General features: G+C 50.6%; 2 protein-coding genes across 8 annotated transcripts in view; one reads left to right on the top strand and one right to left on the bottom strand.

The window, feature by feature from the left end:
- Window positions 1-18,169, bottom strand: part of NSMCE1 (NSE1 component of SMC5/6 complex) — a 155,852-nt gene that overhangs the window by 9,096 nt on the left and 128,587 nt on the right. Inside the window, exon 1 of one of the 4 annotated variants that reach the window (XM_035131299.3) lies at window positions 590-1,104. The exons of the other annotated variants lie outside the window; for them this stretch is intronic. The gene's annotated coding sequence lies outside the window, so the exon portion shown is untranslated. Of the gene's footprint in view, window positions 1-589; window positions 1,105-18,169 lie in introns of those variants that run through there. 4 annotated transcript variants of the gene reach the window in all.
- LOC132593201 (interleukin-4 receptor subunit alpha-like) lies at window positions 2,019-16,613 on the top strand. 4 transcript variants are annotated; one of them, XR_015946822.1, is made up of 9 exons: window positions 2,019-2,147; window positions 2,652-6,685; window positions 8,807-8,951; window positions 9,613-9,773; window positions 10,865-11,019; window positions 12,577-12,727; window positions 13,486-13,642; window positions 14,129-14,228; window positions 14,595-14,630. XR_015946822.1 is itself a non-coding variant. In XM_088656812.1 (8 exons), the coding sequence occupies exons 2-8, from the start codon at window positions 6,097-6,099 to the stop codon at window positions 15,517-15,519; spliced, it is 2,226 nt and encodes a 741-aa protein (XP_088512938.1). In that variant the 5' UTR covers window positions 2,019-2,147; window positions 2,652-6,096; the 3' UTR covers window positions 15,520-16,613. The 4 variants fall into 4 exon arrangements, 3 of the variants coding, with proteins under 3 accessions (XP_088512938.1, XP_088512939.1, XP_088512940.1); XM_088656812.1 differs by lacking the exon at window positions 13,486-13,642 and having other exon boundaries at window positions 14,595-16,613; XM_088656813.1 differs by lacking the exons at window positions 14,129-14,228; window positions 14,595-14,630 and having other exon boundaries at window positions 13,486-14,028.

Genomic DNA, 18,169 nt, shown 5'->3' with positions numbered 1-18,169 from the left:
ACATCTAACTTGGACAACTTAGACAGGATGAGACAAATTCATGCAGAAAGAGGAGGAGGAGGAGAGGGCTGTCAGTGGCTACTAGCCACGATGACCGTTTTCCCTCCAGTGTCAGAGGCAGTAAATGCCTCTGAGTAATGCCACTTACTGGAAATGGCAGTGGGGGCTCTTGCTGTGCCCAGGTCCTGTCTGTGAGCTTCTACCCTCTGGGGCATCTGGTTGGCCACTATGGGGACAGGAGCCGGAGTGGTCCTTCCTCATGGCTGCTTCTATGTTGAGGGAGTCAACTTGGTCTGCCCTCAGATTTCAGGGGATGGAGGAAGAGAGAGAGATTTCCGAGAGTGTGGGGGAAAGGGTGGCATATACGCCGCCTGTTTCCCGGGCTGAGTGGTTTGCCCTCAAGGAGAAAGTCCAGTGGGTAGCATGGGTATAGCAAAAGGAGGGCAGCTGCCCCCCTAAATCAATTAAATAAAAAGTAACTGAGTTTCTCTCCCCCCTTCCAACATAAAGCCTGGCCACCCCCACGACCCTAACATTTCAATGTGCGACAACTCCAAGTGGAAAGCACCCTAAAACGGTTCCTTGTTACCAGAGCTTTGTTCAGTTCCATCTTGAAGGAGTCCACTTGGTCTGCCCTGAGATTTCAGGGGATGCAGCAGAGAGAGATCAAGATCCCAGAGTCAGTACAGGAGAGCAGCTGGGCAGGTGGGAAGGGCCCCTCACCTTTGGGAGACACCTCCTGGGGGGCCATGCTAGTCCTGTGGCTGTTTCATTTCCGGAGGGCTGAGTAAGCTGAGCTGGAGATGTCGTGGCACAATCTGGAGCACAGCTGCGTTGCATAGGAAGTGGCTCAAGGAAGCAGTCAAGGAAATGAACCGAGGGGCACTGAGGCATTTCGCAACGAGTTTCAGCATGGGGAGTGAAACTGGATAGAGAAAAGTTTCCTCCCCTCTCTCATAATGCTAAAAGTCAAGGACATCTAGTGATGCTTAATGTTGGAAGATTCAGAACAGATAAAAAAGGAAGAACTTCTTCATCCAGCACAGAGTTAAAATGTGGAACTTGCTCCCACAGGAGGCAATGATGGCCAACAAATTTGATGGCTTTAATCCAATTTCACAGGACCGTCAGTGGCTACCACCATGATGACCATACTCTGCCTCTAATCAAACATGGAAACCCTTCCAGATCCCATTTGCAGGAAACCACAGGAGGTGGAGAGTCTCTTGTGTCTGAATACCGCTTGCAAGCTTCCCACTGGCGCATCTGAGAGAGCAGGATACTTGGCCTGATCAAGTGTCAGGGCTAGTTTCATGTTTTTAGGAGAGCATTATAAACGTTGAGGTGAGCAACCCAATGCACCTGGAGAAGAAAAAACAAGCAGCAGTCAGCATAGAAATTTAAGGCTAGTCCTTGGAAGGTCTTTTTTCTAAGGCAGAGGCAGAGTTAGCTTTCCAGACTCAGACACAATGCGTTCTGTACCCCAGGAATATTTTTTAAAAAACAATATATATATATATATATATATATATATATATATATATATATATATATATACACACACACACACACACACAAAAGGTCCCACTGGGGCAGAGTCAGATCTAGGCTTTATTTCACCCTTGTCAAAGACACAGCTTGACACACAGACACACACAGAGACACACACGAACACACACACACACACACACACAGGTTAAGAGCCTCAATGGCACCCATTTGGAGGCTTCACTCAGGGCAAAAAACCTGTCTAGCTCCCCTGTAATTACAGCTCTGCCCTGACAAAACAGGAGTAGAGCAGAGATTCTATCCTTTTCTGCACTGGAGTCACGGAGGGCCAAAGTGTGGCTTTGCAGAGGCCCTTTCAGGGTAGGCCTCCTCTGAATATGTAAGTTTCATTGAGTAAAACATTCCTACACTGCTTTCCTCTGAAAATCTGGAGATGACGCACAATAGTTGGTGTCAGTCTGGCACTCAAGCAAACTCTTCTCTTTCTTTCTAGCCGTATCCTCAAAGGACATCAAGCCAAGGTGCTTCACAGACTATGACTCCGAAGTGGGTTGTTTCTGGGAAGTGGACGCCTCTACCGACTGCCCCAAGGAGTTCCTCCTGCATGTTGAAGCGACTGATGGACTCAGTGGCCAAAAGTAGGTCATACTGTGAAACGAGAGAACTGCCACCAGATCTCCTCTTTCCTCTGTTGGGTGATTCTGGGGATGGTGGTACCCTCCTCACAACTTACCACTGTGAGTTTTCCAAACGCAGAATAAGAAACGCAGGATCCAAAGGGTTTCTCATTACACTTTTCACTGGACCACTTGTGGTTGGAGAACTTCCAAGGTGCACAGATTTATCTCGTCTTGCACACTTGCAACTTTTCCTGGGGGGTCTGGGGAATCCACAGCATGGTGCAGCTGGAAGCATTGCAAAGCCCCTCTCTCACTTGGGCTGAGCTTTCCCAAATCGAGGCTGTGGCAGAAATAATCTGAGTGTTGTCTACTTTGAAAACATCTTTTAAGTCTTACCATTGTTCCAGGAAATCATGGGAGTGTTCTCCTAAGAACGAGAGAGGCCGGAATGGGACCCCCAAGTGTACTTGCACCATTCAGAATAAAGAAGTGTATAACTTCAGGTATCATTTCTCATTGAAGGCCAATGGGAAAGAGATCTGGAGGATGACGAGTAAGGACCTTCGTAAAATTGGTAAGAGATCCTTTGGTCTGCAAGATCCTTCAAACGCATGACAACGGAAATGCAACTTAAAATCACCGTAGGCAGCCTCATGCCAGCAACAACCTATATTGCTAAAGTGCGTCAGAAAAATTATTTCCTCGGCAACAACTGGAGTGATTGGAGCATCCCGATAAGTTGGAAAACACCTGGTTGGGTCGGGTAGGGCACCTGTTTATTATTAGCAATCTGTTGGCATCCCAGCTGGCATCCCTGTGTGTTCTGGGCTCTACATTGTGGGGTCTTTTTTCTGGATTTTGTGAACCTTCTGGATTTGTGAAATATTCCGACCCCACCCGCAGGAACGTTTGTGCATCATCCGGCCCCTTTGAGTGAGCGACAGCATTTCTCTCACATTGCTGAGGTCTTGCATTTCCAATCAGCTAGACATTGAATTAATATGCAGGCCTCTCACTTAATTCAGCGCAATTCTCTGCTGTAGACAATACCTCTTTCTGAAGTCTCCCCAATGATTTTTATTGTTTCTCATTTAAATAAAGACAAGAACACACAACTACATTAACTTGTCCAGTGGTCCATTCTTATTAAATTCCATACATAGTACATAGTGCACATGCAATAAGTTAGGTATTGTCAATTCAAGTAGCCTCTCCACAGAGATTCCTGTGTTGAAAGTGGAATAAAAGTATCTTCTGTCTCATTTGTAAAGGAAAAGAAAGGAAGTCAACATCACCAAAAGCAGGGGTAGGCAACCTAAGGCCCGTGGGCCAGATGGGGCCCAATCGCCTTTTCAATCCAGCCCATAGACAGTCCAGGAATCAGTGTTTTTTTACATGAGTAGAATGTGTCCTTTTATTTAAAATGCATCTCTGGGTTATTTGTGGGGCCTGCCTGGTGTTTTTACATGAGTAGAAAGTGTGCTTTTATTTAAAATGCATCTCTGGGTTATTTGTGGGGCATAGGAATTCGTTCATTTCCTCCCCCCCCAAAAAAAAATAGTCTGGCCCACCACAGTGTCTGAGGGACAGTTTTCAGCCCACGGCTGAAAAAGGTTGCTGACCCCTGACCAAAAGTGTCTATCCTTGAAGTGCCTTTAATTACATTTTTGTGGTGAGTAAGGCCTTCCAATGGAGCCACACTCCAAATACTATTCAACCAGATCTCTGTGGGGAGTTCTATAGATTGTTTCCAAATTCGGCTTTTATAAATTGGGCTGCTAATAACAGAAAAAATACTAAATGTCTGCATATAAGGTTACTGTTTAAATTTTAATCTAATGAGAAAAGGGGGGTTGCCAAATTATTAACCCTTTTCTCCTTTCGGGCAGAAATGGGTGGAATCTGTGAGCTGAGCATCCCCTTTTCAGGGGATGAAGCCTGCCAAATTTCACACAGAGGTCCAAGGGAGTTGTGCTTGGCATCCTTAAAGTTGTTTTGGAAGGAATAACTCATTGGGCCCCCTATGCCTCTACCCCTTCCAGGAACTGACTTGGCAGGCAGCACAAGCTTTGCAGGGCTCCCGCCCCATACCTGGACTGATCACTTTACTGAACTATATTAAAGAGTACAGTACACTAACACAGGCTTTGTTGTGCATGTGTGTTTCTGTGCCACGTAGCCCCTCAAGAAAGAACACTGCTGCAGATGGACAGATACCAAACTGAAATGAACTGCAACTCAGGCCAGAACGAGGGGTGTGGGGTAAAGGGGAGCAAGGTCATTCTGAGGAGCTGGGGGTGCTGTGCATGCGAGAATCCTCTTTTACCTTCCCAGCAACCCTGTGAAGTAGGCTAGTTTGAGAAATGGTGAGTGGCCCGAGGTCACTCCAGTGAGTTTTGTGACTCAGCAGGAGTCTCTCCTTGGATGAGAGGGATGCAGAGGCCAGGGAAAGGACACCCCTCCACTCAGTTTTATGCACCACCCTTTGGACCCCCCGGGGAAACTCACCAAACGAAACCTGCTGCCTCCTGGATCTGGGTGTGTGCAGTGCAACTAAGCTGAGTGCTGAACAGGACACAGTGCAGTCTGCATGGGGTCTATTCATAAAAGCAAGACTAGGGCAGTGCCAGCAGGTTCCACGAAGCCCCCTTTCTTCTGAGATTTTTGGGGGTGATCTTGTTTGTTTCAGCCCAGGCTGGTGGGAGGGGTTGTGGGGAGATGTATCCGAAGGTGAAGGAATTGATAGCAGCATTTATTTATCAGAAACTAGTCCTGATGGTTTTATTGTGTGGTTCTATAATACCTGTCGCTTTTGGCATACTGCTTTAGAGATATGTTCACATAGTTATTTTATATATATAGTCAGGGAAGTGGTGTCTGCTTTGTACATATGCAGAAGGTTCCAGGTTCCATCCCCAGCATTTTTTTAAAAAAACCTCTCTTTTTTGCATTTAATCTTTATTAATCCCAATTATCACTCTCCATCAAAGATATAGTAAAGTAACAAGGCTTCCCTCCACCTGAATGTGGGTCCTCTAGTCTACAATTCTATATTAACTGCTTATTGAATAACATCTAATTTATATTTATCCAATATATCCATAAGTTATGTCACCTTGCAGGAGTCATTTCAGATTTCAGATGTTTACAATGATCTTTTAGGAATTGTCTGTATTTGTCCCATTCTGTGTTAAATTTTTGGTTGCCATTATTCCAAACTTTCCCCATTAGACTTGCCATCTCAGCGTACTCAAATAATTTTTTTCTGCCATTCCATTTTTATCCCCAGCATCTCTAGCTAGGCCTGAGAGACACACCCTACCTGAAAGCCTGGGCAGCGATTGCCAATCAGTGTTGACAATGGTCTGACTTAGTATAAGGTAGTGTGGCTGCCTATCTATAATTAGGCAATACAGAAAAGGTCTAAATAAGGGAGACCCACTCCAGCACACTGACTAACTTGTCAGTGAGTAAGTGCATCCCAGTGACAGTACTGTTCAGTGGGAAGAGGAGGTGCATGTGGAAACCTTGATGCAAGCACCAGTTATGCTACCTTTACCTTTCTACTTCCAAAAAACCTACATCTTCCTTCTTAGCACCCCTCCTGGGCCCCATAGACCCCTGCTCTCCCCTCCCAATGATCTACCTGGTCAACTTTCACCTGCCCTTGGAGGAAAAGTAATAAGAGTAGAGTAGACGACCCCAGCTGAAGCTGAAACAGGCCAAAAGGGTTGCAGCGCCACGATTCCAGAGCCCGAACTGACATGGCTGCGCACCCACACACAAACACGCGCGCACACAGACACCCACACCCCACGAGACTGGCGTGGTCGTCCCGCGGCGCGCCCACTCTGCACATGCTCAGGAGACACCGATCGCAGTCTGTTGTGTAGCCGAGTTTGGTGCGAGCCCAACTTCCTGGCTGGCTGGGAACTCCCGGCAAAGGCGGGAAGGGGCCGGGCTCGGCATGCAAATCCACGCCCCAGGAGGAGGACCAGGGCGCAACCCAGCGCTTCCCGGACAGCAGCCGTGGCAGCGGAGGGTGCGTGGTCCAGGGGGGCTGGAGCAGGCGAGTCGCGAAGGGCTCCCCGTCGCCGTCCGGGTCTCTGCCCTCCCCTCCCGTGCCCTCTCCCCTCCGGGATTCCCTTTCGCTTCGGGCAGGAGCGCTGGCTGGAACCCCGGGGGAGGCGGGACGAGGCGGGCGCTGGCCGAATTTGCCCTTTCTTCCTCCCTACCCACCGAGCGGAGTAGCCCGTCGCCCAAGCAGGCAGCAGCGGCAGGGGCTCTTGGACTCCGGGCAGCCAGGCCAAGCCAAGCGGGGCTGGCGGACGGGTGTCTCCTGAGCTCCGCTTTGCTTGGCTCCGCTTTGCCTGGCGGCCGGGCTGGCACTGGCAGAAGGAGGGAAGCGGGCCGCTCGACGGTGCCACTTCCCGGCAGGGCCCGGCGCACTTTGTTCCCGACTCTCCGGATGGCCGACGGCGGGACGGGCTTCGGGGGGCCCCGGAGGAAGCCCTGCCTCCTCCTCTCCGTCTTCCTCGTCTGCTCGCTTTGGCACAGTAAGTCTCCGCGGAGGAAAGCCGCTTCCCTCGGCGGCAGCAACAGTGAGGCTCCCCCGGCCGTAGCTGTTGCGCACCCAGAGACTCCCCGAAGGCTTGGGCGGGTTGCTTGCTTGGGTCAGGTTTCCACGAAGCAGGCGTGCCTAGTTGAATACTGTACAATATTTGGGGGGGGGGGGGAATTAAGACCATTTCTGGTTCCTGCAGTGAGGAAGGTGGGCTAGGTGGGGTCACTAGCAACCCTACAATTCTGTGATTCTATTGTTTTTCTTGAGTTCGTGGGTTTTCCGTCTGTCTTCCCCCTGTTTGCATCAGGAGATCCTTCCTACTTCTCTTTAGTAGTGCGACAGTTTAATTTTTGCGGTATATTGGGCAGATGTTTTTCTCCCCCTCTCTCCTTAACAGGCGAACTTATTGGGGACGTCCAAGGATGTTGAAAGACAAAAACAAGGTCTTCCCCACATATTTAAAACATCATAAGACTCACTTCCACAAGAGGCAGTGATGGCTTCTCACTTGGGCAACTTAGACAGGATGAGACAAATCCACAGTAGAGGTGGACTCGGTGGAGGAGAGGTCTCCCAATGGCTACTAGCAACGATGATTGTTTTCCCTCCAGTGTCAGAGGCAGTAAATACCTCTGAGTAATGTCACTTACTGGAGACAGCAGTGGGGGGAGTTGCTCCTGTTTGCGAGCATCTTCTCTTTCAGCCACCTTGTTGGCCGGCCGCTTTGAGGACAGGAGGCAGAGTGGTCCTTCCTCATGGCTGCTTCCATGTTGAGAGAGTCGACTTGGTCTGCGCTGAGATTTCACGGGATGGGGAGCGAGAGAGAGTTTCCCGAGTCAGTGTAGGAGAGTGGCTGGGTTGGCAGGGAGGGGCTCCCTCTCCCTTGGGGGACGGATGCCACCCATCTCCCCTCACCTCCTGGGGAGCATCTAGTCTGTTTCATTTCTTTGTGGCTTTTCTGCTGAAGATGAAAAGGGAAGTTTGGTCCCTCTGCTGTTTTTGAGGAACTGAAACTGGAGGTGAAGCTGCTCTGTCCGTTTTTGATAAGAAAATAAACATCTGGAGGCTTGTGCAAGCTGAACTGGAGATGTCCTGGCTCAGCCTGGAGCAGAGAGGTCAATGGGGCCATGTTGCTGTTGGAGCGCCAGGAGCAGGAGAAGCGGTGCAAGGAAGCAGATGGAGGCAAAGATGCCATCTCGCAAGCTGCAATCCTGCCTGAGCATTTCGCAGCAAGTTCCGGCAGGGGGAGCCACTTAGTCTGTTGCAGGAAGAAGAAATAGTTTCTTGTTGGCCTAAAGGCCCTAAGCTTTGAAATAATAGACCTTTCAGTCTTCAAGTTGCTACAGAACTCGGTGGGAATTGTTTCTGAGTAGACATGCCCAAGATTGCACTGTGAGAAGCAGAGGAGTGGCTTGGGTGGTGGAAAAGTAGACCAACCCTGCTAGAAATTTTAGACAGGTAAGCAGCAGTAGATAAGGAGGAGAGAAAGAGGTGACAGGATAGAAAATTTAATAAAATTATGCAGGGTATAGTGAAAGTGGATATGGAAGTTTTCTTTTCTCTCATAATGCTAAAAGTCAAGGACACCTAGTGATGCTTAATGTTGGAAGATTCAGAACAGAAATGGAAACGCTTCCAAATCTCAGTTGCAGGAAACCACAGGAGGTGGGGAGTCTCCTGCGCTTGAATCCCACTTGCAGGCTTCCCACTGGGGCACCTGATCATTCATTGAGAGAACAGGATGCTCGACTAGACGGGCCCCTTTGGCCTGATCCAGCGGCAGGGCTAGTTTCATGTTCTTAGGAGAGCATTATAAACAGTGAGGTGAGCAACCCAAAGCACTTGGAGGAGGAAAAAGAAGCAGCAGTCAGCAAGGAGAATTTAAGGCTTGGAAGGTCTTTTTCTAAGGCTTTTCCAGACTTACACACAATGGCACCTTGGAGAGCTGGAGTGGGGCTTTGCAGAGGCCCCTTCTGGGTAGGCCTGTGCTGGACTCTTCCTCTGAATAAGTAAGTTTCGTTCAGGAAAACATTCCTACACCCCCTTCCTCTGAAAACTGCACAACAGTTGGTGTCAGTCTGGCACTCAAGCAAACTCTTCTGTTTCTTCCTAGCCGTGTCTTCAAAGGACATCCAGCCAAGTTGCCTCACAGACTATGAATCCGAAGTGGTTTGTCACTGGGAAGTGGACGCCTCCACCGACTGCCCCAAGGAGTTCCTCCTGCGTGTTGCAACAACTCATGCACTTTATGGCCCAGGGTAGGTCATGCTGTGAAATGTGAGGACTGCCCCCAGATCTCCTCTTTCCTCTGTTGGGTGTTTTGGGGGCTGGTGGTACCAGGGTAAGGTAATAATAATATAAAAAGTGAGAGAAGTTAAAAGAAGTGACATTAACGTGGTTGAGCCTCGCCCAGCATAACTTGTGCCACAGTGCTTCTCTTACAGAGAAGGAGACCCTTGAGATATGGCAGCTAAATATAAAGGCCTCGCCATCCTGGGGACTGTAGTCTGAGGGCGTGGACTTCCAGGCCTGGTGGCTCCTGATATCAGGGCTGCAGAATAATGCATCTGTGGTGGCTTTGCCTTCTCTGAGACACCCCGGGAGGAGTAGCCAGCCCAAACCTTTTCCAGAAAATGGATGAGGGTTCTTTACAAAATGTCTTTCGGAGTTGAGTTGCAGTCACTGTGAGTTTTCCAAACCGAGAATAAGAAATTCAGGATCCAAAAGGTTTCTCATTATACTTTTCATTGGATCATTTGTTTTTGGAGAGCTTTCAAGGTGCACAGATTTATCCCCTTTTGCACGCTTGCAACACCCCTCTCTCACCTGGGCTGAGCTTTCCCAAACCAAGGCTGTGGTAGAAATGAATTGAGCGTCGTCTACTTTGAAAACACCTTTTAAGTCTTACCATTGTTCCAGGCCATCGTGGGTTTGTTCTCCTAAGAACAAGAGAGGCCTGGATGTGACCCCCAAGTGTACTTGCAGCATTCGGTCTGAAGTACTGCGGACCTACAAGTATAATTTCATACTGGAGGCCGAGAAGGAGATCTGGAAGAAGAGTGTGGACCCTGATGACATTGGTAAGGGATCCTTTGGTCTGGCAGACCCTCCTTGCGCATTCCTGGGGGCTGCTCTGAAGAACAAGACAAGAGGAGCAGCATACAAGTGGGGTGGGAAGGGAGGGTTTGTCTTCATGATTAGCACCAATCAATGCTCAGAGACCTTCCTTAGCCCCTCCTGCATCCAGCTTAGTCCATTAGGCAAAGTCACCACCTTGAATGGTGGCAGGATACTCCAGTTTGGAAGAAGTTAGAGTGGTTGATGGAGACAGAAAAAATGGCTGCCCAGAAGAACAAAAGCCACTCCTGGGAACTGGTTGAAGAGCTTAGGAGAGGACTCAGAATTTAAGAAAGCAGGACAATATGTGGCAACTCTGTGGAAAACCCCAATGGATTGAGGGGCTTGCCTCTGTATGCATGTTGGGGGTCACCTGGAATGGACACAGCCTGCTACTTGCCCACACCTGCTGGCCGTCTGTTTCTCTATAGCCACATCAAAGCCACAGGGTGCTTTCCTACACAGTAGCATAAGAACTAAACATCGAGCATTCGAAATTTGTCAGGCACCAGGTGCATTTTGCCCTTGGCTATTGGCCACTTGTGACCAAGTGAGCCAGGATGGTGCCTGTCGTCTCCCCCATCTGGAGGTGCATGCCTGGGGAGCCTTGGATCTTGCCTGTTTTTACACACTTAACAGCACACCCTTTAGAACTGTATCTGTCATATTTTATCTGCATGATCAGAACAACTTTTAGGGACCAAGCTGCTTGGCACCCAAATGCCAACTCGACATTCTGTTTTCGTGACTGTAACCCTGGTTTAAGGAGCCATTTGGCACCTAGCTTATATATCGGTTTCTAACACTGAAAACATCCTGTGTGACACAACATTGCCATGAGACTGTATGGTGTGAAGCAGCAGAGAGAAGGTATTAAGAGAAGGAGGGGGCAGTGTGTGTCTGTCCTTCCAGGGAGAAGGACCTGATGCTTTGACCTTCCCCACCTTCCAAACCAGAGGCCCATATTGGATCCTCTGTGTGGGGAGCAGCCACTCTCCCCAACCTCTTTTGCCTCCCCACATCTTTCTCTTTGTTGATTTCTTCCCAAACGCAGTAAAACCCCGTCCGCTTGTCAACCTGACTGTTAAGAGGACGGATGACTCGTACATCTTCACCTGGGCAGATGACTATAAAGAAGGGAACCTTCTTCATGAAAATCCGGAAACAGTCTATGAAGTTGCCTATTGGCCTATAAACCAGACAGACAAGGTAGGCACACTTTCCCAGCATGCTCCTCTCTGTACGACCACCAGGAATAGTGCTACAAATTTATTGTTGTTAATTAATTAATTACATTTATATCCAACCCTTCCTCCCAAAGGGAACCCAAGGTAGCAAGCTCTTCCATGTTTAAAAATGCCATTAATTCTAAAATTAAAAAAATACTAAAACAATCACATACACTGTGGCGGGGACCTTCTATGTCCTGAGCAGAGGTTGAGGTGTTGGGACCCCTGAAAGCCTCATAATGCCCCTGCCCCATGCCAGTTGACATGGCATCTTCCTGCCAGGGCCGTCTTAAGGGTATCCAGCACCGTGGTGCAAAACTTTCTGCGGCGCCCCCCCCCCTTTCCCTCCGGCCGGCGCAGCTCCCGGCTCTGAGTCAGAGTGCAGGGACGGGAACTCACCTCCGGGAGGGATCACCTGCTGTGCCCTGGCCGCAATGAGGAAGGGCAGGCGGTGGGCAGCCTGAAGCCCTGGGCTTGCTCAGGATCCCAAGGATGGGAAGGAGGTCGGCTCTCCTCCTCCCCCCGCCCCCCCTAGCGGAGCCCTCCTGCAGTCCGGAGCCTTCCCTGCCTCTACCAATGAAACGCAGCGCCGGAATGAGGGGTGACCCTGGCGCTGCAGGGCGGAACAGGGTCCTAGTGCCTGCTCCGCCTCGCTTACCTCCCTGCTCTCCCCTGAGCGGCGCAGCTGGTGGGCATACAGGAGGGAAAAGGGAGACTGCCGCGCAGCTCCCACACTTGCTGGGGCGCCCCTCAGCGCCCTGGCGCATCGCCCCAGTAGACCCAATGGGCAAGACGGGCCTGCTTCCTGCCCTTCCTTAATGCTTTCCTTGGGCAGCTCTGTAGATCCAACAAACTGCAGGCCAAAAAGGCTTTAGCTATATTTGGCAAATGATTATATGTCCCTCGCCAGTGGGGCACACAAGAGCAGTGGGCTGCCTTTTATGACTGGCTTGAGGTCAGGGCCTCCGCCAGCCCCAAGGCTTTGGATCACAGAACCTAGGGGAAGGGAGGCAGGTGCAGCCCTCCAGGCCTCTCTCACCTGGCCCCTGGGACTCTGGCCAGGCCAGGCCTCCGCCACCTCAGTCCTGTTCCACACACTCCTAGTGCTTTGGCTGGGCTGAATTGCATCTCTTGCTTGCTTGCCTGGGTGGAGGAATGAGCCCAGCCCTGGGCCCCTGGCTGTGGCTGTCCGCCCACCCCTCAGGTGAGAAATTGCCAGACTCAGGAGGGAGGGAAAGAGATCCTTCCGCCATTTGGTCTCGAGCCCTTTGATTTCATCTACAGAGCTTCCACTGCAGCTTTTCTTGAAACAGTTCTCTGAAATTTATTCCCTTGCTCATTATCACATAATCACATTATCACATGAGTCCAAAACCTTTCTACCGCATCCCAAAATGATCTTCCTCCATAGAAAGTTGGGAAAGGGAAGAATTCAGCTCACCAGAATAACATCCCCCCCCCAGTGTTTTCCTGTGCACGTGTGGGAAGGGCCACATAATGTAAACCTGTTTGCTTCTGTCTCTCCCCCCCCCCAAAGATACACGAACACATTACGCAAGGCTTTCATCATAAAATCTTCGACGATAACCTCATGCCAGGAGCCACCTATGTTGCAAAAGTGCGGCAGAGAATTGCTTTGTTCGGGGACACCTGGAGTGATTGGAGTGCTGAGTACACATGGAAAAATGGTAAGTGCTTAAGGCGGGGGCTGCGCAAGGCACCTGTTTATTATTAACAATCTGTTGGCATCTCAGTTGGCATCCCTGCGTGTTCTGGGCTCCACATTGTGGGCTCTCTCTTTTCTGGATTCTGTAAACCTTCTGGATTTGTGAAATTCTCTCACCCCACCCGCAGGAATGTTTGGGCACCATCCAGCCCCTTTGAGTGAGTGACAGCATTTCTCTCACATTGCTGAGGTCGTGCATTTCCAGTCAGCTAGACATCAAATTAATATGCAGGCCTCTCACTTATTTCATCACAATTTTCTTCTGTAGACAAGTACCTCTTTCTGAAGACTAAGGCACATGCTACTAATCATTTGGAAGACTTGTTTTAGTAGAAGGTGGCACAATGCTTTGCATGAAAATGCACTAAGCAATCAGTGGCACAACACAGGTAGAGAGGGAGGGGGCAGTCGCAATTTGGCTGGCTAGAGACAAATAACTGGAAAGACCTTCTAGATTCCACAGTGACATCGATTGCTTGCCCTGGGTAGGCTTGTGCTGCAGACCCCTGGGTGAAGTTAGCAGGTTCAGTGTGGTGCCACAGCACATCAGGCCCCGCTACCACCAATGCTCCCTCTTCCTGCCTCAAGCTCAGGATCTGCTGGTTTTTCTCTGCATATAACTTCACGGTATACTGCTTGTAGCTGTATTTGTGCTTCCTCCCCCTCCTCTGCTCTCCTCTCTTTTCTTCTCCTTGCCTGTTGTCTTTTCCTTGGTCAAAGGTGAGATGATAGACTACCTGGGACAGAGACCTACCTTCTTGCTTCTCTTGCTCTGTGTGCGGTGATGGTGCTACATGACTAATAAGCAGTACAAATCCTGTCTGCCCCTTACTTTGGTGGTGCTGGGTGACCCAAGGACCTCTTTCCCCAGCCCAAGGTAAGTCTGGCTGAAGGGAAACCAGCTTGAAACTGCAGGAGGGGGTTAAAGGTTAGATTAGCATGTGCAGGAGAAACCAAACACATGAGGCATTAAATGTGCATGTTGGTGCCCATCCCCACATCCCAATTTGGGAAACTGTTTTGCCAAAAGAAGGACTTGGAAGGCTTCAATTCCCCTAACATATAGAGAGACAAGCTAAAACCAACAAATAAACCTCACCACATCCCTACAAGGTAATAGGCAAAGAAAAACCCTAAGGAGAAATACTGCAAATCCCCTGAAATTCTTTCCAGCTGTGTGAGTTGGGCTCCTTTGTCAACTGAGGCTTCTGGCCGTTTAGCCTGATCTTGTGCCCCCTTTCCAGGTGGGTGGGTGGGTGGGTGCCTGTCTGCCAGCAAGCTAGCCACCCAGCCACCCCCTGCCTCCCGCTGGTATCAGGGTGAATTGTCCGCCCAGATAACCAAAATGCTGCTTGCCTTCCAGACATTGAGCCAAGCTCTGGCTCCTTCCTCTGGATTTTCATCCCGTTGCTGTGTGTGTTCATTGTGGCCCTGGCTACCTTCAGCTTCTTCTGCGTCTCCAGGTACGTCTTGGGTGCTTTGCAAGTAGTTCTCTCCAGGGCTGCCCTTTGCCCACAGCAAAACAAATAAATACTGTACATGGTCACTTCTGCTTGAAGGTTGCAGGCCTTGGTGGCAGAGGCATTTTCCTGCAACCCTGACAGGAAAGGAGGAGGAAAGCGGCCCCTGTCCCTTCTGAGTCTTCTCCTCATCCTCCTTCCAGCCAAACAATCTTCCTCAGCTCTCTCACATGCATTTGGCTGCTAGTCACCTCGGGAGGGGGAAGATTGCTTCCTGATGTTCGGAGGGGAGGCAGCCCTTGCAGAGCCCTGCCTTTCCCCTTCTGAGGGCCAGGAAGGACTGACGAGTGGCGCTTTCTTGTTTTGCAGGGTGAAGAAGGGATGGTGGGACCAGATCCCAAACCCCGCCAAGAGCAAAGTAGCCGCTGGTGTGACAGCAGCGGTGGCACCATTTGGAAACATGGGCCTTGAGCACCCTGTGCATATTCACAGCTGCATTGCATCTGCCAAGCCAGAAACTCGGAAAGAGGAAGACTGCCAGGTCCCTCATGAAGACGCTGTGGCCAAGCTCTTCAGAGACCTTCTCAGTGGGGACTTGAGCAGTGGAGGCACAGGTATCCTGGACGAGCACCCCCTTCTCAAGGACCAGGCTCTGGGGCACATGCAGAGTGCTTTTTCCTTTTCTCAAGATGCACCGCTGAACAAGCACAGGGCTGTTTTGGAGACCTCTTCTGAACCTGTCTATCACAACACCAGCACAGAGACAGTGGCTTCCTCCCAGCCAAGCAGTGCTGCCCTGGAACTGCCCCTCAGCACATCCGCCCCCCAGCCCTCGGGCTACAAGTGTTTCAGCCAGGTCTGTGAGGAGGAGGAGCAGGAGTTTTCTCCTTTCAGGGACCAAATCCAGCCATTCAGTCATGACGCAGGGCCTTGCTTTTCACCTGTGACCAGCAACCTGCACCCTGCTTTCCAGGGTATCTTCCCAGAAGGCTCAGACTCACTTTGCTTTTCCTCCTGTATGGCAGCTGCAGAGCGAGAGGCGAGGCCAGGCAGCCCCTCCCAGCATGGGCCAGGAAAGTCTGTCCCCTGCCCAGGGGCCTCCCTCCTGGCTGGCTACCGCTCCTTCAGCTCAGCTCTCCAGGGAGGCACAGCCACCCAGGGCAAGAGTGGCAGCGCTGGCAGCCGCCTAGACAGGCAGTCCCCCTACAAACCCTTGCTCAGCATTGTCCAGAACAGCCCTGCAGCAGCCACTGGGGTGAGCAGGGTCCTCTTTCACCCTGGCTGGGGGGCTTAGGAGGTAAGGGACCCGAGCTGGCCAAGTGCACCCTGCGGGGCAGACCTGGACATGCAACAGGTGGCTTCCGATGGATGCTTTAGGGAAGACGTGGCCAGGGACAAAGGCCTTTCATACCCCTGAGGCCCCTTGTACCTCCTTAATTCCGCCTCAACCAGGCAGTGACCTCCTCCAGGTGTAATCCTCCCTAAATCCAGAGATCCACTATGCTGCAAATAGGAAAGCAGACCAACTGCATAGAGCAGGCACCCCCAAACTTCGGCCCTCCCCTCCAGATGTTTTGGACTATAATTCCCATCTTCCCCGACCACTGGTCCTGTTAGATAGGGATCATGGAAGTTGTAGGCCAAAACATCTGGAGGGCCGCAGTTTGGGGATGCCTGGCATAGAGGATCTGGGGGTTTAGGGAGGAGGAGCTATGGGACAGCAGTCGAAGGAGGATGCTGCATGGGAGAGGGAATTCAAGGAGGGACAAAAGGTGTTCACCATCCCCTTTAAGCTAGGTAGGGAAGGGCCCTTACTATCAACAGAGGACTAAGCCAAAGGCCAGCAAGGAGAGGCACCTTCCTGATTATAGGCCGGTGTCTGTGTGGAAACTCTGAGGACAAGTTGATGGACCCAAGAGGCCGCTTTTGGCACTTCTTACATGAATGGGGCCTCTCTTGACCCAGATTGGGCTGGGGGCTGGAGCACCAGCTGTTCTTGGACTCAAGTTACTGGACAGTCACCTGCAATGTAATCCACACCTGCCCGACAAGTGTTTCAGCTCTGCCTGCTGACAGGCTCTGAATCTAGCAAGTGGCCAGCTTTTGCTCAGGCACTGCCTTGCTTTTGCAGAGAACTGTCTGCTTGACTTTCTTTTGTTGCTGCTTCTATACAGATAAGGAGGTCTAGCTTCATATAGCCATAGCAAGCAACAAGGTCTCTGTGTGGTGGTATGACTTCCTGTGCCCTCTGCCAGAGATCAGAGAAGAGGAGGGGAAGAAGGCTGAATAAAGGGATGCTCCGGGACCGCTTTTGGTGATGGGGATGCCAGGAAGTATCGCCAAGTGACTGAGACAACACCATTCTAGCATTAAAGTTTTTTATCCATATGATCCAGCTTTATTGCACTTATTCCACTCAAGGTGTGACATAGGCAGGACAGCATTTCCAAAAGGGGGAGAGAAGCTTGGAGTTTGCATGGGGAAGGACCTGCTATGGACACCACCCCCAATAGAGGCTGAGGCTGCTGCTCCCAGCTGGCAAAGAGATGGCTGTGTGGCTGTGGGCAGCCCAGATGGACCATTCTGCCATCATGGTTCACCTGCATCTCACAGGTACCTGTAGAATGAATGGCTTCTGAGAAGATGAGAAACTACCCTGGCGAATGGAAGCTTCATAAGAAAGGAAGTGGCTAGAAACATTCAAGTACAGTACAGAACCTGAATGTTGAAGCACATTTGCATAAATCTGCATAAGCTTTTAAATGTATTGAGTGCAGATTCCTGCCAGCTCTCAGGCTCTTGCTGCTGGCTTACGCTGAGCCACAGGGTGCAGCCAGGATTTGATGGGCACAGGAGGCTGCGTGCGGATTGGGCCCTCTGCAGATTGAAGCAAAAGATTAGTTACCTGCCGATTAAGAGGTGTGGCTTGAACTGTACAATACGAAATTTTGGCTCCTCCATTGCTGGGGGTCTGAGTGATTTGGGGTCCCTGCCATACTACACCTACATGGAGGCGGAGTCTGTCTTCCTCAGCTGACCCCCTTATCTTAAATGCTTCTCAAAGAGCTCCCAGATGGCCTTGCAGTGACTCTTGGACACAAGGGGGCAGCAGTCCTCCACGGACCTCAGAGCCTGCTGGCTCCCAGCTCACCATCCATCATGCCGCATAGGACCTTAAACCCACACCAGTCTGTTGCACCCAGCGGCAGCAGCAGCACCCACTCTTGTCCCTGGCTAAGCCCTAGAATGAGAAAGGGCCCTTGCCCAGTGTTGTGACGTGGGGTTTGTGATTTCAGCTCTCTTGACAAAACATGCTGGAGACAGTTCTCTAGTAACAGCTCTTTATTACAGTGAACAAGACTGAAGACTGAGGAGAGGAAAGCTACATTTATAGGGACAGGGGACTAGCTAGGAAGGGATACATTTTGGAGGGAACAATATCAAGCAATCACAGTGCTGCCTTTTGGAGGAAACCAATAAGACAGAGGATCCAAATACAGCAGCTTAAATGAACCAATAGTAGCTGTACCCTCTGGAACCAAAAGGCAGTTACTTTATCCTAATGCAAATACAGACAATAATAATACAGAGATAAAATCCTTTGACTCAATACACAACACCCCTCCCCCCCTAGTGAGCACAGCAGACATAATCCCTCAGGTACTGTGGGGTCCTACAACTTCTACTTGATCTCCTGACAACAGGTGTTGCAGGTTCTGGATTGGGTGTTACCTGTGGTGGAGGGGCTGCTATAGGGGTTTCGTCAGGAACAGATGGAGTCCCAGACATCTCAGGGTCCCCTACCTGTACCTCGTCATCCTGAGGACTAGCAGGCCCTGGTTCATTTGCGGAAGCCCCTGGTGACTGCACCTCTGGGCCATCTTCACTCTGGTCTCGCAGCTGTGCGTCATTAGCCAGGGATGAATTATCTGACTCCTCCCTGC

This window comes from Zootoca vivipara, chromosome 13 (genome assembly GCF_965207765.1).
Source record: "Zootoca vivipara chromosome 13, rZooViv2.hap1.1, whole genome shotgun sequence".
In the NCBI taxonomy this organism is placed as follows: Eukaryota; Metazoa; Chordata; class Lepidosauria; order Squamata; family Lacertidae; genus Zootoca; species Zootoca vivipara.
This window is presented reverse-complemented; position numbering and strand designations above follow the sequence as displayed.

Coding starts and splice junctions, on each gene's coding strand:
- LOC132593201 (XM_088656812.1), top strand. CDS start 6,097: ATGCAAATCCACGCCCCAGGAGGAGGACCAGGGCGCAACCCAGCGCTT. Junction 9,774..10,864: donor TGTGGACCCTGATGACATTG/GTAAGGGATCCT, acceptor TCCCAAACGCAG/TAAAACCCCGTCCGCTTGTC. Junction 12,728..14,128: donor TGAGTACACATGGAAAAATG/GTAAGTGCTTAA, acceptor CTTGCCTTCCAG/ACATTGAGCCAAGCTCTGGC.